At 43.0% G+C, this 26,416-nt stretch overlaps 1 protein-coding gene across 2 annotated transcripts in view; it reads right to left on the reverse strand.

Moving 5' to 3' along the window:
- Positions 1-26,416, reverse strand: part of LOC118400213 (immunoglobulin superfamily member 21-like) — a 285,623-nt gene that overhangs the window by 115,604 nt on the left and 143,603 nt on the right. For both annotated transcript variants that reach the window (XM_035796847.2, XM_035796848.2), the window contains exon 3: positions 22,847-22,968. In XM_035796847.2, coding sequence (XP_035652740.1) covers positions 22,847-22,968 — 122 coding nt within the window. The remainder of the gene's footprint in view (positions 1-22,846; positions 22,969-26,416) is intronic.

Here is a 26,416-nt window from a genome sequence, read left to right on the forward strand (position 1 = left end):
AGCTCTACAGCAGTCTCACAACTCAATCGTTGGTTGAAAACTGTTTTCTGCCCCTCCCAAAATATAGAATTTGTAGATAATTGGCCCTCTTTCTGGGACTCACCCATAAACAGGACCAAGTCTGGCCTGCTGAGGAGTGAAGGACTCCATCCTAGCGGGAGGGGCACTCTCTTCTTATCTACCAACAGAGACAGGGCTCTAACTCCTCTAGCTCCAAAATGAAATAGGGTGCAGGCCAGGCAGCAGGCTGTTAGCCAGCCTGCCAGCTTGGTGGAGTCTGCCACAAGCACAGTCAGTATAGTCAGCTCAGCTATCCCCATTGAGACCGTGTTTGTGCATCGACCTAGGTAGGGCAAAACTAAACATGGCGGTGTTCGCCTTAGCAATCTCACTTGGATAAAGACCTCCTCCATTCCTGCCATTATTGAAAGAGATCGTGATACCTCACATCTCAAAATAGGGCTACTTAATGTTAGATCCCTCACTTCAAAGGCAGTTATAGTCAATGAACTAATCACTGATCATAATCTTGATGTGATTGGCCTGACTGAAACATGGCTTAAGCCTGATGAATTTACTGTGTTAAATGAGGCCTCACCTCCTGGTTACACTAGTGACCATATCCCCCGTGCATCCCACAAAGGTAGTGCTGTGGCTAACATTTACGATAGCAAATTTCTATTTACAAAAAAAATGACGTTTTCGTCTTTTGAGCTTCAAGTCATGAAATCTATGCAGCCTACTCAATCACGTTTTATAGCTACTGTTTACAGGCCTCCTGGGCCATAAACAGCATTCCTCACTGAGTTCCCTGAAATCCTACCGGACCTTGTAGTCATAGCAGATAATATTCACATTTTTGGTGATTTTAATATTCACATGGAAAAGTCCACAGACCCACTCCAAAAGGCTTTCGGAGCCATCATCGACTCAGTGGGTTTTGTTCATGTAACGGCGTTCTTCGTTTGTCGAAAGAGAGTCGGACTGAAATGCAGCGTGGTTGTTACTCATGTTCTTTAATGAAGAAGCGACGATACATGAAATAACTTAATAAATACAAAAACAACAAACGGAACGTGAAACCTAATTACAGCCTATCTGGTGAACACTACACAAAGACAGGAACAATCACCCACGAAATACACAGTGAAACCCAGGCTACCTAAATATGGTTCCCAATCAGAGACAACGAGAATCACCTGACTCTGATTGAGAACCGCCTCAGGCAGCCAACCTAAGCTACACCACTACTCAGCCGCAATCCCAATGTCTACAAAACCCCAATACGAAACACAACATATAAACCCATGTCACACCCTGGCCTGACCAAATATATAACGAAAACACAAAACACTATGACCAAGGCGTGACAGTCCAACATGTCTCTGGACATACTCACTGTCACAGTCATACTCTGGAACGAGTTTTGTCCCATGGAATAAATATTGTGGATCTTAATGTTTTTCCTCATAATCCTGGACTACCGGACCACCATTTTATTACGTTTGCAATCGCAACAAATAATCTGCTCAGACCCAAACCAAGGAGCATCAAAAGTTGTGCTATAAATTCTGAGACAACACAAAGATTTATTGATGCCCTTCCAGACTCCCTCTGCCTACCCAAGGACATCAGAGGACAAAAATCAGTTAACCACCTAACTGAGGAACTCAATTTAACCTTGTACAATACCCTAGATGCAGTTGCACCCCTAAAAACGAAAAACATTTGTCATAAGAAACTCGCTCCTTGGTATACAGAAAATACCCGAGCTCTGAAGCAAGCTTCCAGAAAATTGGAACGGAAATGGCGCCACACCAAACTGGAAGTCTTCCGACTAGCTGGGAAAGACAGTACCGTGCAGTATCGAAGAGCCCTCACTGCTGCTCGATCATCCTATTTTTCCAACTTAATTGAGGAAAATAAGAACAATCCAAAATTAATTTTGGATACTGTCGCAAAGCTAACTAACAAGCAACATTCCCAAAGTGAGGATGGCTTTCACTTCAGCAGTAATACATTCAATAACTTCTTTGAGGAAAAGATCATGATCATTAGAAAGCAAATTAAGGACTCCTCTATTAAGTCTACGTATTCCTCCATAGCTCAGTTGTCCTGAGTCTGCACAACTCTGCCAGGACCTAGGATCAAGAGAGACACTCAAGTGTTTTAGTACTATATCTTTTGACACAATGATGAAAAAATCATGGCCTCTAAACCTTCAAGCTGCATACTGGACCCTATTCCAACTAAACTACTGAAAGAGCTGCTTCCTGTGCTTGGCCCTCCTATGTTGAACATAATAAACGGCTCTCTATCCACCGGATGTGTACCAAACTCACTAAAAGTGGCAGTAATAAAGCCTCTCTTGAAAAAGCTAAACCTTGACCCAGAAAATATAAAACACTATCGGCCTATATCGAATCTTCCATTCCTCTCAAAACCTTTTGAAAAGCTGTCGCGCAGCAACTCACTGCCTTCCTGAAGACAAACAATGTATACGAAATGCTTCAGTCTGGTTTTAGAGCCCATCATAGCACTGAGACTGCACTTGTGAAGGTGGTAAATGACCTTTTAATGGCGTCAGACTGAGGCTCTGCATCTGTCCTTGTGCTCCTAGACGTTAGTGCTGCTTTTGATAACATCGATCAACACATTATTTTGGAGAGATTGGAAACCCAAATTGGTCTACACGGACAAGATCTGGCCTGGTTTAGATATTATCTGTCGGAAAGATATCAGTTTGTCTCTGTGAATGGTTTGTCCTCTGACAAATCAACTGTAAATTTCAGTGTTCCTCAAGGTTCCGTTTTAGGACCACTATTGTTTTCACTATATATTTTTACCTCGTGGGGATGTCGTTAGAAAACATAATGTTAACTTTCACTGCTATGCGGATGGCACACAGCTGTACATTTCAATGAAACATCGTGAAGCCCCAAAATGCCCCTCGCTAGAAGCCTGTGTTTCAGACATAAGGAAGTGGATGGCTGCAAACTTTATACATTTAAACTCAGACAAAACAGAGATGCTTGTTCTAGGTCCCAAGAAACAAAGAGATTTTTTGTTGAATCTGACAATTCATCTTGATGGTTGTACAGTCGTCTCAAATAAAACTGTGAAGGACCTCTGCGTTACTCTGGACCCTGATCTCTCTTTTGACGAACATATCAAGACTGTTTCAAGGACAGCTTTTTTCATCTACGTAACATTGTAAAAATCAGAACATTTCTGCCCAAAAATGATGCAAAACAATTAATCCATGCTTTTGTTACTTCTAGGTTAGACTACTGCAATGCTCTACTTTCCTGCTACCCAGAAAAAGCACTTAAATAAACTTAGAGTAGAGTTCCACATCTCTATTTAACGTGAAACTTCTGCTGCCTCTAATTGGGAACCATACAAAACACCAACATAGAAATATAAATTAAAACACCCCCTGGTCACGCCCTGACCTACTAGACCATAGAGAACCAAGGGCTCTCTATGGTCAGGACGTGACAGTACCCCCCTGGGGGAGATTAGTGTCGGTGGCGGCTCCGGTGCAGGTCGTAGGTCCCACCCAGACCCCGGATCCGGCCATAGCGCCGGACACCGGTGCAACGGAGGGCTACAGCCATTGAGCTGGGTTGGACACCATGCCATGCCTGGACTGGGCACCACCGCAGAGGAAGGCTCCTGCCATGGAGCGGGACTGGACGCCATGCATGGACTGGACGCCATACCTGGACTGGCCACCGGCGCAGAGGAAGGCTCCGGCCATGGAGCAGGACTGGACGCCGTGTCTGGACTGGGCACCGGTGCAGTAGACGGCTCCTGCCATGGAGCGCGATTGGACACCGTGATGGGCATCGGCGCAGAGGAAGGCTCCGACCTTGGAGCTGGACTGTGGAGGCGCACTGGAGGCCTGGTGCATGGAGCCGGCACAGGTGGCACCGGACTGGTGACACGCACTTCAGGGAGGGTGCGGGGAGCTGGCACCGGACGTACCGGGCTGGGGAGACACACTGGAGGCCTGGTGCGTGGAGCCGGCACAGGTGGTACCGGACTGGTGACACGCACTTCAGGGAGAATGCGGGAATGTGGCACAGGACGTACCAGACTGGGGAGGCATACTTGGAGGCCTGGTGCGTGGAGCCGGCACAGGTGGCACCGGACTGGTGACAAGCACTTCAGGGAGAATGCGGGGAGGAGGCACAGGACGTACCGGACTGGGGGAGGCACACTGGATGCCTGATGCGTGGAGTCGGCACAGGTGGCACCGGACTGGTGACAAGCACTTCAGGGCAAGTGCAGGGAGCTGGCACAGGACGTACCGGACTGGGGAGGCACACTGGAGGCCTGATGCGTGGAGAACACACCTGCACAACATCGCTCCTCTCTCTCCCAACTTCTCCATCGCCTGCCTGACGGTCTCTGGCTCTTCAGGGCGAGTGCGAGGAGCTGGCACAGATGGCACCGGACTGATGACCCGTTCTTCAGCACACCTTCAGCACACCTTCTTCAGCATTCCTCTCAAAGATTTTAGAGAAGGCTGTTGCGCAGCAACTCACTGCCTTCCTGAAGACAAACAATGTATACGAAATGCTTCAGTCTGGTTTTAGACCCCATCATAGCACTGAGACGGCACTTGTGAAGGTGGTAAATGACATTTTAATGGCATCGGACCGAGGCTCTGCATCTGTCCTCGTGCTCCTAGACCTTAGTGCTGCTTTTGATACCATCGATCACCACATTCTTTTGGAGAGATTGGAAACCCAAATTGGTCTACACGGACAAGTTCTGGCCTGGTTTAGATCTTATCTGTCGGAAAGATATCAGTTTGTCTCTGTGAATGGTTTGTCCTCTGACAAATCAACTGTACATTTCGGTGTTCCTCAAGGTTCTGTTTTAGGACCACTATTGTTTTCACTATATATTTTACCTCTTGGGGATGTTATTCGAAAACATAATGTAAACTTTCACTGCTATGCGGATGACACACAGCTGTACATTTCAATGAAACATGGTGAAGCCCCAAAATTGCCCTCGCTAGAAGCATGTGTTTCAGACATAAGGAAGTGGATGGCTGCAAACTTTCTACTATTAAACTCGGACAAAACAGAGATGCTTGTTCTAGGTCCCAAGAAACAAAGAGATCTTCTGTTGAATCTGACAATTAATCTTAATGGTTGTACAGTCGTCTCAAATAAAACTGTGAAGGACCTCGGCGTTACTCTGGACCCTGATCTCTCTTTTGAAGAACATATTAAGACCATTTCGAGGACAGCTTTTTTCCATCTACGTAACATTGCAAAAATCAGAAACTTTCTGTCCAAAAATGATGCAGAAAAATTAATCCATGCTTTTGTCACTTCTAGGTTAGACTACTGCAATGCTCTATTTTCCGGCTACCCGGATAAAGCACTAAATAAACTTCAGTTAGTGCTAAATACGGCTGCTAGAATCCTGACTAGAACCAAAAAAATTTGATCATATTACTCCAGTGCTAGCCTCTCTACACTGGCTTCCTGTCAAAGCAAGGGCTGATTTCAAGGTTTTACTGCTAACCTACAAAGCATTACATGGGCTTGCTCCTACCTACCTCTCTGATTTGGTCCTGCCGTACATACCTACACGTACGCTACGGTCACAAGACGCAGGCCTCCTAATTGTCCCTAGAATTTCTAAGCAAACAGCTGGAGGCAGGGCTTTCTCCTATAGAGCTCCATTTTTATGGAACGGTCTGCCTACCCATGTCAGAGACGCAAACTCGGTCTCAACCTTTAAGTCTTTACTGAAGACTCATCTCTTCAGTGGGTCATATGATTGAGTGTAGTCTGGCCCAGGAGTGGGAAGGTGAACGGAAAGGCTCTGGAGCAACGAACCGCCCTTGCTGTCTCTGCCTGGCCGGTTCCCCTCTTTCCACTGGGATTCTCTGCCTCTAACCCTGTTACGGGGGCTGAGTCACTGGCTTGCTGGGGCTCTCTCGTGCCGTCCCTGGGGGGGTGCGTCACCTGGGTGGGTTGATTCACTGTTGTGGTCGGCCTGTCTGGGTTGCCCCCCTTGGGTTGTACCGTGGCGGGGATCTTTGTGGGCTATACTCGGCCTTGTCTCAGGATGGTAAGTTGGTGGTTGAAGATATCCCTCTAGTGGTGTGGGGGATGTGCTTTGGCAAAGTGGGTGGGGTTATATCCTTCCTGTTTGGCCCTGTCCGGGGGTGTCCTCGGATGGGGCCACAGTGTCTCCTGACCCCTCCTGTCTCAGCCTCCAGTATTTATGCTGCAGTAGTTTATGTGTCAGGGGGCTAGGGTCAGTTTGTTATATCTGGAGTACTTCTCCTGTCCTATTCGGTGTCCTGTGTGAATCTAAGTGTGCGTTCTCTAATTCTCTCCTTCTCTCTTTCTTTCTCTCTCTCGGAGGACCTGAGCCCTAGGACCATGTCCCAGGACTACCTGACATGAGGACTCCTTGCTGTCCCCAGTCCACCTGGCCATGCTCCTGCTCCAGTTTCAACTGACCTGAGCCCTAGGACCGTGCCCCAGGACTACCTGACATGAAGGCTCCTTGCTGTCCCCAGTCCACCTGACTGTGCTGCTGCTCCAGTTTCAACTGTTCTGCCTTATTATTATTCGACCATGCTGGTCATTTATGAACATTTGAACATCTTGGTCATGTTCTGTTATAATCTCTACCCGGCACAGCCAGAAGAGGACTGGCCACCCCACATAGCCCGGTTCCTCTCTAGGTTTCTTCCTAGGTTTTGGCCTTTCTAGGGAGTTTTTCCTAGCCACCGTGCTTTTACACCTGCATTGTTTGCTGTTTGGGGTTTTAGGCTGGGTTTCTGTACAGCACTTTGAGATATCAGCTGATGTACGAAGGGCTATATAAATAAATTTGATTTGATTTGATTTGACCTGGGCTGCAGCATACTCGCTAACCAAGGGCTCTCTATGGTCAGGGCGTGACACCCACTGTAGTTATTGGGGTCAAATGTGTCTCCACCTTCTTGGATTGGGGTGATCAGTCCTTGGTTCCAAATGTTGGGGAATATACCAGTGCTAAGGATAATGTTAAAGAGTTTATGTATAGCCAATTGTAATTTGTACTATCAACAGCACAAGCCTTTTTGGGTTGGAGAGATTGTATTTTGTCCTGTAGTTCATTCAATGTAATTGGATAATACAGTTGGTTCTGGTAGTCTCTAACAGTTGATTCTAAGATTTGTATTTGATCATGTATATTTTTTTGCTGTTTGTTCTTTGTTAGAGGGCCAAAAAGATTGGAGAAATGGTTTACCCATACATCTCTGTTTCGGATAGATAACGCTTCATGTTGATGTTTGTTTAGTGTTTTCACAGAAGTGGTTAGAGTCTATGGATTCTTCAATTACATTGAGCTGATTTCTGACATACTGTTACTTCTTTTTCTGAAGGCATAGACTCAGGTTTTCTGGGTCTCTATGTTTTTGGTTAGATAGGTTTCTCAATATTTTTCCTTGGATTTTGCATTATTCATCAAACAATTTGTCATTGTTGTTAATTTTCTTCGGTTTTCTTTTGGACATGTTTTGATTTGATATGGAAGCTGAGAGGTCAAATACACTGTTTAGGTTTTCTACTGCCATGTTTACACCTTCACTATTACAGTGGAACATTTTGTCCAGAAAGTTGTCTAAAAGGGATTGAATTTGTTGTTGCCTAATTGTTTTTTGGTAGGTTTCCACACTAATTTCCTTCCATCTATAGCATTTCTTAATATTATTCAGTTCCTGTCTCATGATTGAGTGTTGTTGTGTTCAAGTAGACTGTGATTTTGCTCTGATCTGATAGGGTTGTCAGTGGGCTGACTGTGAATGCTCTGAGAGACTCTGGGATGAGGTCAGTGATAAAGTAGTCTACAAGATTGCTACCAAGAGATGAGCTATAGGTGTACGAACTATAGCAGTGCCCTCGAAGCCTACCATTGGCATATCTGGATCCTGGAATGTGATGAGACAACATCAACAGGAGAAAGAGCAAGAGAAGAACAGAGCACTAGAGGAGAGGATCAGAGTGCTGGAGGAGAGGGTGAGGTGGGATGCGTGTGACAGAGAACAACACATTAGAGAGCTGGCCACCCCCACAGAGAAGCCAGCAGAACAGCCCACCTCAGCCCCATACCAAAGTCTTGCCACCACAGCAGAACAGTCCACCCAGGTTTGGCCGGGTTGGGCTGCCAAATAAAGGTTAAAAAAGGCAAGTCAGTTAAGCACAAATTCTTATTTACAATGATGGCCTACCCCGGCCAAACCCGGACGACGCTGGGCCAATTGTGCGCCGCCCTATGGGACTCTCAATCACGGGCGGATGTGACACAGCCTGGATATACCCAGTGTGTGACAGAGCTGCAGGAGTTGTGACCCGTTTTGTTGGTTATGTTGTAGTAGTTGTGCCTAGGGGGGCATATGGGGGAGGGAATGCTGTCACCTCCAGATCGGTGTTTGTCGCCCTGTGTGCTGAGGGTGTCAGGTTCTTGTTCAGTTCTGGCATTTAGGTCGCCACAGACTATTACATGTCCCTGGGCCTGGAAATGATTGATTTCCCCCTCCAGGATGGAGAAGCTGTCTTCTTTAAAGTATGAGGATTCTAGTGTGGGGATATAGATAGCACACAGGAGGACATTGTTCTCAATTGAGATAATTTCCTTTTGAATTTCTAGCCAAATATTACATGTTCTTGTTTTGATTAATTTAATAGAGTGACTTAGGTCTGTTCTATATCAAAATAGCATACCCCCTGAGTCCCTTTCCTGTTTCACACCTGGTAGTCTGGTGGATGGGACTACCTGCTCTCTGTAACCTAGGGGACAACCAGTGGGTCCATCTCCTCTATACAATGTTTCTTGTACGATGACAATGTCTGTATTTCAGATTTCTTTGATGAAATCCAGGTTCCTGCTCTTTAGGCCAAGATCACCTCAGGGCTGGGATATTCCAGGATGAGAAAGTGAAGGCTTTGTGTTCCAATGTGTCCAATGCTGTTAGTTGTGTGGTCTGGCCTCAGACCAGTAAGTGTAAGCAGAGCCTGCTGAGCATCTGGTACATGCCACTGGCTTGGCCTAATGTAAGAGTGGGGGTTGGGCCTGGTTGCCTGCTCACGGCTTTGGCATATGTGTAACTTTCATTTTGAGGCCCTCTTTGCGGGAGTTGGGGGCATGGAATGGGCAGGTGCAGCAAATGTCTGACCTGAGGAGGCCTAAATGGGGTGTGGGCATGGTTGACATGAAGGGGGGTGTTGATTGGTTGGGGTGGGGGTGTGGATGTGGCTGGGGGTGTTGTGGTCTGGATGTAGGGTCTTCTCAGCGTGAGACCTCTATGTGTAGGTCTGAGGAGGGGGGGTCCCGCAGGTCTGGGAGAGTGTCTCGCTGGTCTGAACGGGGTGTTTATTGATCTGTTGCTCCTGTGTGAGGTGTTGTGGTTGCGGTTGAGGGTGATGTCCTTTAGGGTCCGGGCGAAGGTGGGCACGGCTGTCTGTGCTTCTACACCTGCATTGCTTGCTGTTTGGGGTTTTAGGCTGGGTTACTGTACAGCACTTTGTGACATCAGCTAATGTAAGAAGGGCTTAATAAATACATTTGATTGATACATTTTATAGATGGACCTGGTTGTAAAGGCTGTTCAAGTCCAGGGTGGAGTGGAGGGCCAGGTAAACCTTTGGTTTTGAGGCACAGTCACGGGAAATACTTGCGTTTACCTGCTGTATGGTAGCAGGGTGGAAATATTTTTGTAGTAGTATGGTGGAGATAACCACTTGTGCATTGGGGAAAGTATAATACACTTATTCAATCACTCCGTTGACTGCTGTGGCCACCCTTTCTTACTGTGCTCTCAGGTTGTTCGTGCCTTTGTGTATTAATATGTGGCTGGCTGACCCTAGTTGGTCCTCAGACAGAAGGTCAAGGGCGCGCTGAGTGTTTGGACACCAGAGTTTAGACACTGTGTTTGGGAAGCAGTTTATTTTCTTGTATATATTTCCATTTGAGTCCATAAGGAGTACAATCTGCGGCTTGTGTATGTCCTCAGTGGGTGTGGGGGGTTGTTAGGAGGGCTATCAGGATGGCTGACGGGGGGTGCTCAGAGGGGTGGTATCGCCTGGGCTTGGAGTTCTTCATTTGTCTGACCTGCTGTAATGTTGAGGATATGATCAGTGTCTGGTTGGACTGTTCTGCTGTGGTGTCAAGACTTTGGTACGGGGCTGAGTTGGACTGTTCTGCTGGTTTCTATGCGGGGGTGGCCAGCTCTCTGGGTTGTTCTCTGTCACACGCCAGCCCCCTCACCCTCTTCTCCAGCACTCTGATCCTCTCCTCTAGCGCTCTGTTCTTCTTCTCCTGTTCTTTCTCCAGTTGATGTTGTCTCACCACAGTCCAGAGTGCAGGTATGTCTCTATCCACTTCCAGCTCTCCAGGTCTAGTTGAGAGGGTGTTGTTGAGCTGGACTATTTTTTTGTGCTGACTGGAGTGTATTCACCTGCTATTCCAGCTCCACCGGTCTTACCAGCTGGGTGAGTAGTACTCTGTGCTGAAAGGTTTTACTTTCTGCTTGGGGTTGCTCATCTGTGGGTTTGTGTAATGAAGAGGTCTTGTCTGACACGCTCGGAGTGGGGGTATCTTTCTCAAGAGAGATCTCTTTGATAATGTGAAAGTCTAGCTGAAACTGTATGGGATTGCCCAATATAATTACTGTTCCAGATTTGTACACGTTCATATTGGCTGACTCAGAGTGGTTGTCTAGTATTGTCTAGTAACTTGAGTTTGCAACCATCGGTAACAGTTGCTTATGTTCCCATTTTTTATAATAGCCAGCAAAAACTCTCTCTGGACTTTCCATAAGGACCTTATTTTTGTACTCTTTTCGTACCTTATCATTTTTTACATCCAGCGGGTACTGTATTGTAATTACCTCTGAACAGCAGGAGGGGGCTTCAAAGGCCTCTGCATTTGGGTGGGTTAGGCTTTAAGACTCTCCTGCCATTGTTGGGCTCAAGGGCTTTGACACCTCTCACTTCAAACGTCAGTGCTAATTGAAGTTATATCTGTTCTGTCCTTGCAAGCTTGGTAGCCTTAACTTAGCATTCAGTCCTTATAAAGTAAAACATATAACTGCAATATATTTTTCTTCTTGGCTTTAAAATAGTTTCAGACTGAACGTCACTCACTCAGTTACAGGTTGGATGGTGTTTTCGGGTTTCTGTTGTTTGTTTTCCAGAGCATTTGCTGTGAAGCTTGGAAATAATAATTTTGGTATTAGGAATCCTTCCAGGTGATTTTGTTCAAAATCAGGTTGTAGGTTTGGAGTTTTGATTTGGAGTGAAGGTTATGTTATGGAGGGTAGTATCCTTTATAAAAATCCAAGTTTATCTGTCACGCCCTGATCTGTTTCACATGTCCTTGTGATTGTCTGCACCCCCTCCAGGTGTCGCTTGTTTTCTCCAGTGTATTTATTCCTTCGTTTCCTGTCTCTCTGTGCCAGTTGGTCTTGTATGTTTTCAAGTCACCCAGCATTTTTCTCGTTCTCCTGCTTTTTGCATTCTCCTTCTTCTAGTCCTCCTGGTTTTGACCCCTGCCTGTTTCTGGACTTTGTACCAGCCTACCTGACCATTCTGCCTGCCTTGGCCACAAGCCTGTCTGCCACTCTGTACTTCCTGGACTCTGATCTGGTTTTGATCTTTTTGCCTGTCCACTACCATTCTTTTGCCAACCCCTTTGAATTAATAAACATTGTAAGACTCCAACCCTCTGCGTCCTGTGTCTGCATTTGGGTCTCGCAAATAAGAATGTTATTTAAAAACATTCAGAACAATGCAGGTGCTCATCTGCTCATGACCCCCCGATGATGCATTGTGAGTACAGTGTATTTTTAGAGCATTTAGCATTGCCAGAAGTTCTCTATACTGCCTTAAAACCCATGGCTCATTAATCAGCAACTGATACAATTTTGGCATCAAAATTATCACTGGTGTACTTAAAATGTGTATAATTAATTGATTGAGCACAGTACAGGCGAAAAAACATACTATGTACTGTTTTATTCACACTTTAGAAACACAACCCCCCCCCACACACACACAAGGATAGGGTCGATGGTCTCTCAGAAGAGCAGCAAAAGCAAAAGAGAGGGAGTGGGAAAGAGAGGGAGAGATCAATCCTCCCTGGGGAGTAGCCTCTAACTTTAACTCTGTATTTTCTTCTTGTGGCCCTCTCTGTGCTGTCCATGCCTGCCAGCTGTGCCGTGTTACAGGGACAGGGAGGGAGAGAGAGAGTCATCCTGACAGAACACTGCACAGAGCAGGCCCTGTTAGCTCAGCCAGACAATCTCTTCAGCAAATCAGCTATCGTGGTGTCAGGAACTGGGCTTCTGCTTCACTGTGCTCTTCTTAGCCTTAAGTGCAGGCACCCTGTATCCCTGCATTAAGGCTGACTAGTGGGAGGATTGGCTGATTTAAGTATATGAGAAACACAGACTGTTAGCCTAGAGGACAGAGATATGAAGAGAATAGAGAGGTGTGTAAGGTAGTAAGGCAGAGGCACACTGTGTCTCTGACATTGTTTCCTCTGGAGATAATCATGAAAGGGGAAAGTCCTATTATAAACACAATTCCATTGATGTGAACACTGAGTCTTTGTGCTGGGAGAGGGAGATGGCTTTGCAGGCTACTATGTGTAACATATATGCAGATCTGGCCCATGTCTGTGTTTATACTCAAAGCTGTATATTGTTGCTGTCCACAAGCCTGGATGTTAAACTCACACAAGAACAGAGGAATATTCTGAAAAGACAGCTCTTAAACAAGATGGTGCAAGGCATGGAGAGATAGGTGAAACAGTGGCAAAGGGTCACAGAGAAACCTCACAACACAAAGTTATTTTCCTAAGTAAGAGCCTGTCTGTGAAGCCTCTTGAAGAATAACAGCGGGTCTTGCTCTTCAGATTTAGGAATGGGGAAAAAGGGAAAAGGATGTACAAAATGAGTATGATGCATAATATTGTAATTCCTATTAAATATTCAGACTGATGGATTTACATTTCAAACATCTTCAACTTATTTTTCCATGACAGTGTTACATAAACAGTCAAAGGCTGTGCACACGAAGAAACAATCTTTAAATTGGCATTTTGAATGTAGTTTTATTTTTTTTAATTTTTTTTACATATTAATTGTCATTCATCTTTTCCCACAAGGTTTTGTTTTTTATCAAAAAGCAATCAACTCGTCCTTACCTTATGGTCTTTATCACTGCCATTTTGTTAAGCAGCTACAGTAGCTGTCTAATTCTAAGCTCAGTGGCAGTTGATGACAATAGAAAAAAACAGACAAAATCCCTCCAGCTAGTACATTTGGTTCCCTGAACGTTGTGTACATTTTTGGTATCCCATTAGTTCTGGGAATGAAGCCATACATTTCCTGACCGATAAAACTGAAGTTGTTTAAACATTTTGAGAATGGAAGTGAACATGTTAATTTTTAGGTTGCAGGGAGGTTCTGAAAACTTTTTACTATGGTTCCAAAAATGTTTTCCTAGTGGTTTTATTAGTGTTCTGAGAACAGAAATGAAAGGGTTTGTAACGTTCGTCGTCCTCGTCTGAGGAGGAGTAGGAGAGATCGGACCAATATGCAGCGTCGTACGTGTCCATGTTAATTTATTCAACAGAACACTAAACAACATAACAATGGAGAATGAAACTAAACAGTTCTGAAAGGTGACGTACACTAAACAGAAAACATTCACCCACAAAACACAGGGGGGAAAAGGCTACCTAAATATGATTCTCAATCAGAGACAACGAACGACACCTGCCTCTGATTGAGAACCATACCAGGCCAAACACATAAACACAACCTAGAAAAACAAACATAGACTGCCCACCCCAACTCAGGCCCTGACCATACTAACACAAAGACAAAATAAAAGAACTAGGGTCAGAATGTGACAGGGTTATTAAGGTTGCTAAGACTTTTAATAACCCAAACTAAGAAAGCAGTGTTAACTGTTTTCAACTCCAAGCACAGATAGGACACATGCATATGAATTTGCTTAGGCATGAATTAGCTCTGACATGTATTTTTTATTCTGGCAAGGCGTCATATGATCTTCTGTTCTCTATTCATGGTTTAGTCTACTGCGCCACCAGAATGAACACAGCATAGCGTGTTGTTTTACCTATACAAAGCTGTGAATTCTAGTCTATTCAAACAGACCCCATTTCAAAGGAAATTAAGATAAAGATCAGTTTTGACCAATTAGTGAGCACGGCCAACACACTTGAACACGCTTAATAACAAGATAAAGGATAGATGGGTTGGTTGTTTAGCAACAAAATCGATGCATGGAACTATGGGGCAAAACAGACGGAGTTGGCCTAGATTGTTGACTACATGTGAACTATATTCAGGCTCCAATGTTTATTGAGAACACAAAAACATTTGCACAATGACCGTGGCCAGTCCTTGCTGTTCTGCCACCCTTAGGAGAGACCAGAAAAGGTCTCCCCCGCAAAACTAGAATTGTCACAGTAAGCAAAATTACATTGAAAAGACATGTAAAATATATATTTTCCAGACGTTGAAGTTAGGTTACATTTCTGAATGAAAGATGAAAAGATGTATTTTCCATTGGTTTAAAATATTTTTCCGGACTTTGAAAAGGCGTCTTTTCCGGATGTTGAAAAATACTTATTTTCCAGATGTTGAAATCAGGTTCATTTTCGGTTCTGAATGAAAGTTGAAAATACTGATTTTCCAGATGTTGAAATAGTTTTTTCAATGTTTTTCAAGATGTTGAAAATATAAATACATCCCAATTTATTGAAATCAGGCTCTTTTTTTTGTTCTGAATTAGTAGACAATAAGTATTTTATACATGTCTATGTTTGAGCCAAATCAAGGCTGATCCAGATCGGACAAAATCTGAACCAAACATAGACGTCTATGATTGATTCAAAATTTGTCCAGACTAGACCAAAAACCAATGTCTGTGTATGTGGAAACCAAGGCCGGTCTGGACTGCACCAAAAAAAGACATCCAAAAGACGCCTGCTCGTGTTTCTTGGCGTGTAGCCTACTATCGCGGCCACAATGGAATTTTATGAATACGTAAATGGTATGTCCACCATTTGTAAAACAGACCATTTTATTTGGTTTTATTAGTCCTTATTCCTGTGAATAATCAATTTGGCTGTTCATTAAGCTCTGAATATCAGCTACCCAACTTCATCATGAGTTGAGCCTGTTTGCAATGTGTTTACAGAGTGGGAAATGCCGAAGAATTTTCTTTTTTGCTATGATCAGCTTGTCAAAAAATATACTGATACAAACATGAAACCACTGATTATGACAATGAGGTGAAACTCCTGGACAACAGTTGTGATTGTCCATTCCATATTGTCCATTTTACACTGACCTGTCCTGTTTTTAGGATATGTTGTTCGTTAACATGACAGCACATTTTTTATTTGACTGGAGAAACCTGCATGATGTAAAAAGTGTCTGTCTTATTACATAGTCATACATTTTATCTCCAGCCTGTAGGCTACACAAAATGCCACATACCTTCTACCATATCCTATATTTGCTACATGATTTATGTTAGATTCTTTTTTGGACGGAATGTTGGTGGAGCACCGCAGCGATGTGTCTCTCTAGCAGGACCCTGGAGAGGGGCGCTAGTAATGGACAAGAAAAATATTTTGCTCCTCTACCATGCCTTTGACCAAGTGGGCACTGTTAATCACATGGTGGGATCAGCGCTCACCTAAAATCCCATATGCCACTGGTTGAGAGAAATTGTCATTGCTTTTGGGTAGAATTATGTGAGGTATTATATGTTGTTGTTGGAGGTGCATCTTGGTCAGTTTAGCTCAGAAAATGCTGCCCTCGTCAATCTGACGCCATAACTGTTAATTTGCCGACCTAATCATGCCTAATGAGTGGGCAATCCGTGACAATGAGCACTTGTTGTATCTGAAATACATTGTTATAGTTGTTGGTTACCTAGCTAGCTAATTTTTGCCATATTAGCAAAGCTGTAACATCAGTCAACCACCTCAAAACAAGACATTGTATCAATAACAAGATGTATTGAGCTGAAACGAGCCACCTACAATTCCTCACATGGTTGCTTCCTGTCATTGTTGCAAGCTATCTGGCCATCCAGAATCACAACAACACACAAACTTCTGCCCCATTGAAGTGCGTGCATTGTTTTTGTGATGTTGTCAGCTAACCAGAGAGAGTTTTGTCAACGCTGAGAATGGAATGCATATGTTTTTAAATAACATTCTTATTACGTTCTTTGAATGTTACTAATGTTTTCTTGTGGTCTTTATTGACATTTTTCATAATGTTCGGAGAACATGACTTTAAATAGAACCAAGAGGAAATCTGTAGGAAACATTATGCTGAAGTACTGGAATTCCCATAGAATGTTGTTTTTAACGCATTTATGTTGAAGAATAGCCGTAGGGGGCTACATTGCGTAAGTGGTCACCTGATGGTTCCCAGGGTGACTCTCGCATAAAAATACAGAGGTAGCCATTACTTCAATCGGTCCTACTGAAAAACGAATTGTCCCGATGGATATATTATCGAATAGATATTTGAAAAACACCTTGAGGATTGATTATAAACAACGTTTCCCATGTTTCTGTCGATATTATGGAGCTAATTTGGAATATTTTTCGCCGTTTTCGTGACTGCAATTTCCGGGCAATTTCTCAGCCAAACGTGAATAATATAATAATAATAATAATATATGCCATTTAGCAGACGCTTTTATCCAAAGCGACTTACAGTCATGTGTGCATACATTCTACGTATGGGTGGTCCCGGGGATCGAACCCACTACCCTGGCGTTACAAGCGCCATGCTCTACCAACTGAGCTACAGAAGGACGATCAAACAGAGCTATTTCGCCTACAAAAATAATATTTTGGGAAAAAATGAACTTTGGCTGGGAGTCTCGTGAGTGAAAACATCCAAAGTTTATCAAAGGTAAACTATTTAATTTGATTGCTTTTCTGATTTCCGTGACAAGGTTGCCTGCTGCTAGCAAGGCATAATGCTATGCTAGGCTATCGAAAAACTTACACAAATGCTTGTCTAGCTTTGGCTAGCATATTTTGAAAATCTGAGATGACAGGGTGATTAACAAAAGGCTAAGCTGTGTCTCAATATATTTCATTTGTGATTTTCATGAATAGGAATTTTTTCTAGGGATATTTATGCCCGTTGCGTTATGCTAATTAGTGTCAGGCGATGATTACGCTCCCGCATGTGGGATGGGGAGTCAGTAGAGGTATTAAGCAGAACAAAATGCAAATTCTGGATCGATTTTTAACCCATTCAACTTCCTTACTCCTCTCCACTTTGTGAACTCAAATCCGAGGTTTACTCCATCTTGGCCCAGGCTCTATCACTCCCCAAATGTATCTGTATCTTTGGCTTAGATGGAGGAGTAGTTGCTGTTGGGTCAGGTATTTTGCCCCTCATGTCTGCCATGTCTGTAAGCTAGCTATCTTTGATAGCCATTAGCCAAGTGTTGGCTATGGGCTCAACTAGCAAGTTATCTCTTTCTGCGCGCCACAAAATCTGGCGGGAAAATTTGACACGGGAAAATGAATACCAGCAAATACAGCAGTTCTCAAGCAAACTAGGGGCACACTATTGTTATTGTTGCATTACATTGGATGACCACTAGTGATTTATTGGAGCGTTTTAACATAAAAAATACAAAACTTTACATATTACAGGTTTAAATTGAAGAATAAGGAGGTAACTTATCTTTGGTATATACATTTCTAACAACAAATCTCGATCAATGTATACCTGTTTATGATGCTATGATAAATTAAAATAAAACCTTTTCTTTTCAAACTTTTCTCTTGCAACATCAGTCAATTGCTACAACTCAATTATTTTTTATCAAGCGAGCAGATACACAGCAAATTGGCCAGTGTAACCTAGTTTATATTTTTCTGTGTAACATTTCTAGTGTTGATACAGGAATTAAATTAACTTTGTAAGATAAAAGCATTTTCGGCAATTAAACGAAACTAAACATTATTTATAAAAAGCTATATTTTAATATGTTTTTTAACACTGTAGTTTGTTTACAAGAATGATAGCTGCACTTTTAGTTTATGGTTGACACAGCTTGTTGGCCATTAGCCAATCAGTTTTTTTCAACGAGTTCAAAGCATGTGAATGCATCAAACTGATATTTATGACTTCACAACTGGTAATAATAATTCATTACCACGCCCATAGTTATCATATTTCCCAGCATACTCTGCTGCAGATATATTATGTGTTTTTGCATGTACTGTATATTGATTGATGAATCTTACAGTATTCTACTTAAAGTTAATTTACACATTTTTCAGTTTGTTAGATTTGTTGCATCAGTTACTGAAATGGTTGTTCTAGTTTAAATGATGTAGGTAGTCTCCTTTTGTGGGTTAATAAAAAAATCCAACTGTTGGATATTCTAACTCTGGCTGAATTCCAATAGGAATTACACATCACTTGCAAGCCAGCATAATGTGCCTTGCAGGCCTGATGTGGCCAAAACCATTATTTTCAGGCCACTGTATGAGGGTAAAACTATTCCTTTAAAGTAAGCCTTGATGATATAAGTAATGTATTGCCATAAAGAGTTGAATTTTAATGATAACATTCACATAGGACATGGGTGGTCAAATTACGGAAGGGGAGGTGCAATTAAAGATTTTGTTTGAATGATGTCTGTGCGTATAACAGAACTCATATGGCAGGCAAAAACCTGAGAGAAATCCAACCAGGAAGTGGGAAATCTGAAGTTTGTAGTTTTTCAACTCATCGCCTATCAAATATACAGTGTCTATGGGGTCATATTGCACTCACTAAGGCTTCCACTAGATGTCAACAGTCTTTAGAACATTGTTTGAGGATTCTACTGTGAAGTAGGGGCGAATGAGAGCTGATTCAACCAGAGGTCTGGCAGAGTGGCATGAGCTGATCACCTGCGTTCCATTGCATTTCTAAAGACAAAGGAATTCTCCGGCTGGAACATTATCGAAGATTTATGTTAAAAACATCCTGAAGATTGATTCTATACCTCGTTTGACATGTTTATACGAACTGTAATATACGTTTTTGAACTTTTCCTCTGAACTTTCGCCATGACTTTCCCGCGCCTCGTGAGTTTGGATTTGTTTACTAAACACGCTAACAAAAGGAGGCATTTGGACATAAATGATGGACTTTATCGAACAAAACAAACATGTATTGTGGAACTGGGAATCCTGGGAGTGCATTCTGATGAAGATCATCAAAGTAAGTGAATATTTATAACGCTATTTCTGACTTTTACTGACTCCACAACATGGCGGGTATCTGCATTGCTTGTTATTGCTTTTTCCCTAAAGCTTTTTTGAAATCTGACACAGCGGTTGCATTAAATGTGTTGAGAACTATCCTGAACTAATCCCAGAAAGTTGTGGGAAGGTTGTATACAAAACACCTTAGGAATAAAGGTTAAATAAAATAAAAAATAATTAACCGCGCTCTCCCCCAGCTCTAAAAACAAATATGGTTTTCAGAACATGATATTCTAGCTGGGACCTCCCTTTCTGTTTATGAATCTACACCAGTAATATAGACACAACAAGCACAGCATATTCCTGCTATTTAACACTGTATTCTGAAAAAGACAGACCTATGAGAATCTAGGGCTTTCTGTTAAATTTACAATGTTACAGCTTTCATTTGTGGTCATACGGTTGGATTTGTCAGAATGCCAGGGCTTTGAAGAGAAGACTTACCCCTCTCAGGTGGAAATGGGAGATTATGTTCCACATCCCTCTTTGCTGTTGAGCTCTGTGTTCTGCCATAGAGGAAGGCATGGGATACATAAGGGAGAGTTCAGATTCCTCCTGACTGGTCTTGTGTGACTGTTGCAGTAGCCTCTTTACCTCTCTGCTTGACGAACACTGGCTAAGCACACCGCCAAACAGACAGGTCAGAGCAGGTACCGTCGAACTGTTTCTCATGCTGGGTCTGCCGATTCAAATCCTACTGAGTGCGTCAGTGTGTGTGTGTGTGTGCACAGTTGTGTCTGTATTCTTGTGTGAGTACATGTGTAAAATAGTCCATTCTGATGGTGACTACTCCCCTGAAGGTACTGTGGGATTTTCTGAGCACATCGTACTCAGTTGGGAAATGCTCAGTAGCTCAGAAATAAAAGATACATTTGAGAGAGGACAGGAAAAGTGGGGAGGGGAGGAGTGGAGGAAAGAGTAGTGATAGGGGGGAGAAAATCGATACAGTTACATATCGGGGTATTATTTTTGACTATATACTGTATCGTTTTGACAATAATATCGCAATACTATTTTTGCACTTGTTGGCTGTACCTGCACAGAAACTCCAGTATTTTTCTTCATAGCTTGTTTCCATCTTCTTTTTAAATATGGAGGCAATTTTGTTTCAGCACTTTTATTTCCATGACTGATCAAAACAATTGGTTATTATGAAATTATGGAGAAAAGGGGGTAAAAAGTAAATACAAAAAACTTGTTTTCTCATGGCTCTCTCTTGTCCCTCTGCAGAAGACACATTTTGAGCAATATGTTTGGAACATCGAATTGCAATAAAATCACAGCATCGAATCGCAAAACATATCGTATTGGCACCTACGTACGTATCGCAAATGTGGTATCGTGTAGCCCTAAAAGACAGTGAAGGAAAAACACATGAAACTAAGGAGTGATGAAAGAGTGGGAAGAAAGAGGAAAGGAATGATATGGGGAGCAAATAAAAGGCAGGGAAGGAGAGAGGTAGAAAGTTATTGGAATAATGACAGGGAAAGACAAAAAATGCATTATAATCAGCATGGGTCATAAACACATTACAGATAAATGGTAACAGACCGATGCAGTGTGTGGGCTTCTATTACTCCTTTATACAAAGAATGAGTGCCAATATGAGAGAGGGATGGAGGGAAGGAACGCAAGTGGGGAGAAAGCAAGACAGGGAAGAGAGGGAGAGGGAGAAGGAGGGGAGCAGATGCCAGCCATATTGTTGAGACCTAAGGTATAGGAAGACAGTCCCCAGGACTACTCAAACGTGTAATCTACCCAACAAGATCCAGATGATTTCTAACGCATCCCTTTCGTAAAACTGGCTCATGCATAAACAGCAGGGCTCTTTATTCTGGCATCGGCAGGACTGTATATGTACAGTATGTGTGTGAGGGTAAGGAGGTGTGATGCATGCAGCATAGGCCTCCATGCAGTAGTACTGCCCCAAGCTGTGCCAAAATTGAACCACACTACCTGGAAAACATGCAGCTCTGCGGTGGGAATGACGATTGGTCTGGCCAGCTGTTCAGTCAGAGTTCAACACTGAAATGTACATCCTGAGCAGCAGATTGGCTGAGTAGAACCTCACCACTTCCTTTCCCCTCCCTCTTTCTGCCAAGACGATGATGTGTTGACCCTCCATCGGGGTCATCACATCCAGGCCCAGTATCACCCGCAGCAGATGGTACAGTAGGAAGGAACTAGCAACGCTTCGCAGTAGTACCATAGCTAAATCTTGGGTAAGGCATACTGCATTTCTACACAATTTATAAACTATAAAATGTTATTTGGACAACAGCAAAAACAAACAAAAATGACTGCAGCCATTAATTATCACTGCAATATTCGGTTTAAAGGTCTATGGAATAGCGTGAGTAAAAGTATGTGGTTTTAAAATACTTAAGCATCAAAAGTAAATGTATTTGGTAATATATACTTCATTATCAAAAGCAAAAGTATAAATAATTTCAAAATCCTTATATTAACCAAACGGCACAATCTTAATTTGTTTTACATTTACAGATAGCCAGGGGTACACCAGGGTGATCTCTTGATAATTGCATGATTCGTACCATTTTAATATCCTGTTAATGTAACGAGTACTTTTGGGTATCAGGGAAAATGTATGATGTAAAAAGTGCATTATCTTCTTCAGGAATGTAGTGAAGCAAAAATAAAATGTGTCAAAAATACCCCCCAAAACTACTTAAGTAGTGTTTTAAAAGTGCTTTTACTTACAACACAGTTTTCCCAGTCATCTGTAATAATGATTAACAGACAGTGCTGATGTCATCTTGCGTGGACTTACAGTTTGTTGTCATCTTGCTGCAGGTCTCTTTCAGGACATCCACCTCTCCCTGGGAGAACTGTAAACGGTTATTGTGGTCTTGGACATTTCTGGTCAGATCATCCATTATTTTGGTAGTTGAGTCCACCAGTATTTGGACAAAGCTCTTGAAGCTATTTTCCTGTTTCTGTAACAACTGCTTGTAGACATCTTTTTGTTTATTTAAAATATCATGCACCTGTGATAGCGAAACACTGTCCTCTCCATTACTCCAACCTACTTTAACTTTCGGTTGCATGATGGTAGCAATGGCCGATGGAAACAGCAACAAACAGCAGGGATTTAAACAGCCACAAGCCCGGGACTATCCGCGGTCCCAGCCACAAAAGGGCTAACCGCGTCGCGGGCTGTGTTCAAACTGCCAAGGAAACCTGGCTAGCTTGATAGCTAGCAGCTAGGCTAGCTGCTTCACCTAGCAGCAGCTCTTCAGACTTTAGGGTTTGGCAGTATCCTGGGACAGGTAGAAGTGGTCCCAGCAACTGAGGCTGTGTCGCAAATTAAACAGGTAGGCTAGTAAACAAGCACGTTTTCAAGGAAACACTTTTTTTTTTAAACATTAAAAACAACAAATTGTTCAGAGTTCAGCATGCACCCTCATGATAGACTGTAAGGGCCAAACTAACAGTAATTGGTTGTGATGCTTACCGGACCGTAGATTGGTAGACAAGGTCTTCCCGTTTGCGGTAGTCCTCCATATGAGAGTAATTGGTATTAAACATAGCATCGTAGGTGAAGATTTTCTGCTTAATGGTGCCCCCATCTGTGACCTGTCAAGTGAAAAGAGAAAGAATTAATCAAATAATATGGTCTATAATACATGGAACAGATATTTCTATACCCACGGACCTACCCTATGCATAAACCTGTGTTCTGCTCAAATTAAATATATTATAAAACTTTGCTCAGAGGCAAACTTAGTACCCTGGCCATCAATTATCTAATTTATCAATTTAATGCCACGTTAAGGTGTTTTTTTCTATCTTAAAGGGGGAGTGAGGAAGAGTCTTTCAAGCTAATTCTGAAAACTGCCAACATAGGAAATGAGTGTGACACTCACTTATATAGCTTTAGGTATGTGCCCATGTATACAGCCGAGTCTTAATAAAGAGTGATGCTCTGCAGCGTTCTGTAGGTGTCAAGGAGTCAGAGTTATTGGCTTGTGACGAGATATTGCGAAGGTGGGGATATATTCAAAACAACATAGTCTCATTTTGCATCCACTCCTCTTTTTTGTGTGCTGCATGGTAAATGATGGAGCAATACTCTCCTTTCTAATATTCACAGGGGAGAGGAAGTCACTTAGCATTTGAATGACTGATTTCTCTACTCCTCAGCGCCACAGACAGACGTAAAGAAAAAGGGTGACAGGATTTTAATGGAGCCGCTAATGCCGCTTTGAAGGAGGAAATTGTTGGTGGGCTAGGGATCTTTCTTCCCTTCGCCACTGAAAATGCCATCGCCCGCTTCCTAATCCAAACCCCTCAGAGGTAAATAAGGCCTATGTGATTAGTTCCTGCATAATGTACACAACACCTCACGAGGGGACAGTACTGGGTAATTACTTTATTTGAGTGAATAATTCCCGGTGCCCCATAAATGTCTGTGGGACAACTCATCACCTCTCTGCCTCTAGGGAAGGGAGCTAAATACCTCAGGCTGTTGCTAAATGATGGGGTACACAGAGGTAGAAGAGCTCAGAGGTAAACGTGCTGGAACAACAAATACTGTGGGTGGGTTTTAGGGTATGCAGAGCAGTTACACGCATGTAGTTGGCATTAGTGGATTACATTTACTTTCCTCTCCTGTAACAAATATCCCACTAGGCACAGACGTCCGTTAAAGTTTTAATGTCACATGTACAAGCATAGTGAAATGGCTGTCTTGCTAGCAGCAGCGTATATGATGATTGTATCTGAGTAGGTGTGTTTAGACTCAGTATAAATGTATGTGCTTATTATGTGTGTGTGTAGGCAAACAATGGTGTGAGTGTTTGTGTGTTGGAGTATCAGTGTGTGTAGTGTGTAGGGCCATGTGAGTGTGCATAGAGACAAAAACAATAAGAAAATACAAAGGCAACTCCGATAGTCCATGTAGCCATTCTCTTAGCTATTTAGTTAGCTATTTAGCAATCTTATGGCATGGTGATAGAATTTTTCAGGAGCCTGTTCAGAACCCTAACTCTAACCATAATTCAACATCTATGCCACGTTGGTTCAACATAATTGAAATGACATGGAAACAATGTTTATTCGATCAGTGTGTGACCGGTGGGGTGGGTGACATCACATGTTCATTGCTATGGAAGATGAATTGCAGGGAGGTGTAATCAGTGAAAGTCACCAGGACCCACTGGTGGGGCTAGGGACCATGACCTTCCACAGGTAAAAAGTGTTCACTTGGCTTGGCCACAAACAGAATTTCCTTACTTTTCCTAATGAATGCTTTGGCACCACATTCAAGGCCCCACGATTATTATAGCCATCTGTTCCTCTTTTAAATGTCAATTCAGTGATGTAGAGGCACACCGGCAAAGTGGCATCATTCTGAGGTTTACAGGGAGAGGCAACAGCAAAAGGTTTGCCGTTAAAAGCAGAGCCATGTTGGAAAATTGTACTTTCCCACCAACCTGCTCTGTTCCTGGATTGTAGCGATTGTAGAAATACTGTAAGAGGTATTTCTGTCTGACATAACTGTACAACAAAGCATGGAAAAAGTATAAGTGCTCTGTGCAACTGAACACAAATATATCCGTTCTGAGTGAGTGGACAGAAACATGACGATGGCAAGTTAAACTCAGGGAAATGTGGTTAGTTTGAGGTATAAAAGTTAGCTATCATACAATAATATGACATTTAGCAGAGTTTAATGACAATTATTTAGCAAGTTCAATGACAAGTTCAGGTCAATGACAAATACAGCATTCATAACATAGAAGGGTGTATTGTACACACCTGAAACATTTGCATAAACGTGCTTAGTCAGAAAGTGCAAAATAAGCTTTATTCTACAGTATGTGCTTTAACAACAAGTGCACAAGGCCAGTATGAAAGTATCATGGCAACATTACAACTCCCCTATAGGAACAGACTCACTGCACTCCCAGTACTACAGTAACACTGTTCCTGGTGCTGAGTCATGAGGCTTTCAAAAAGCCTAATGATAATGCTCTCTGGGCCCTGAAGTACTATACAGAGGTGTGTAAAATTGACATTTTCATGCCCCCCTCTCTTTTCACAGTCCATCTAATCCAATAGACAAAACAACACCTGTCTCACAATGGACTCATCAGTGGACAGACCCTGTTCCCAGAGAAGGGACAGCTTTGTGGTGTGAGTGAGAGAGAGTGAGAGAAAGAGACATATGGAGACAGACAAATGCTGTGCAAGAGTGAGGGGCGGAGGCGAGAGGTAGAGGAGCACTCTTTGATGGTAGAAAAACACTGTTTCCTTCAGCTGCTTTGCTGATTCCAGGCCATGATTTACCGAGGCACGAACAAAGGCATCAAGGCCTATCCCAACACCTCTGCCATCTGGATTTATAAAAGACAGGCATGGGTGGGCACGCCACTTCTCTTCCTCCCTCTGTGACCAGGAATGACCAAGGGACCAAAAGGGGAGAGGTGAAAAGGTAGCTGACAGGGGTTGAGGTTTGGGCACACACAGTAGAGAGTGCTACAAAGGGTCCTACAGTGACCTAGAGATATGATAGTGCAGTGATCTCTCCAGATGGAGAGTGAACCATATCCTACCTACTCTCTCTGCTGTGCTCCCTGTTGTTAGGATGCTGCTCCATTATTGAGGTCAGGCGAGGGAGGCCCAGGTCTCTGGGGTTAACCCCTTTTCCTCAGCTCATCAGAGATGTGCTTCTTTATAGGCCGCAGCTGAATCAGTCACAGGAGAGAATACAGCGAACTAGCTACAGTAACACTGCCGTCTAACTTGAGGAGTATAAACCAGAACACTTCAGGTCAATCTGGCATTCTTTCACATCACAACCATGACAAAGACTTGCATAACTAAACAAAGATAGACCACTGCCTGTCATTTCCAATGGGAATAAATGAGTCATAGTGGGCAGAAGAAGCAAGGAGGTGGGCAGAGCCAAGCGCGAGCTAGCAAAATCCTTTTTGTGTGTTCTAGCATACATCTGCATATTTCCGTTAGGAAACGCCTCCTCTGTGAACTGTGCGTGTGCAATGTGCGTGTGCAATGCAAA

This window comes from Oncorhynchus keta, chromosome 21 (genome assembly GCF_023373465.1).
Source record: "Oncorhynchus keta strain PuntledgeMale-10-30-2019 chromosome 21, Oket_V2, whole genome shotgun sequence".
NCBI lineage: Eukaryota > Metazoa > Chordata > Actinopteri > Salmoniformes > Salmonidae > Oncorhynchus > Oncorhynchus keta.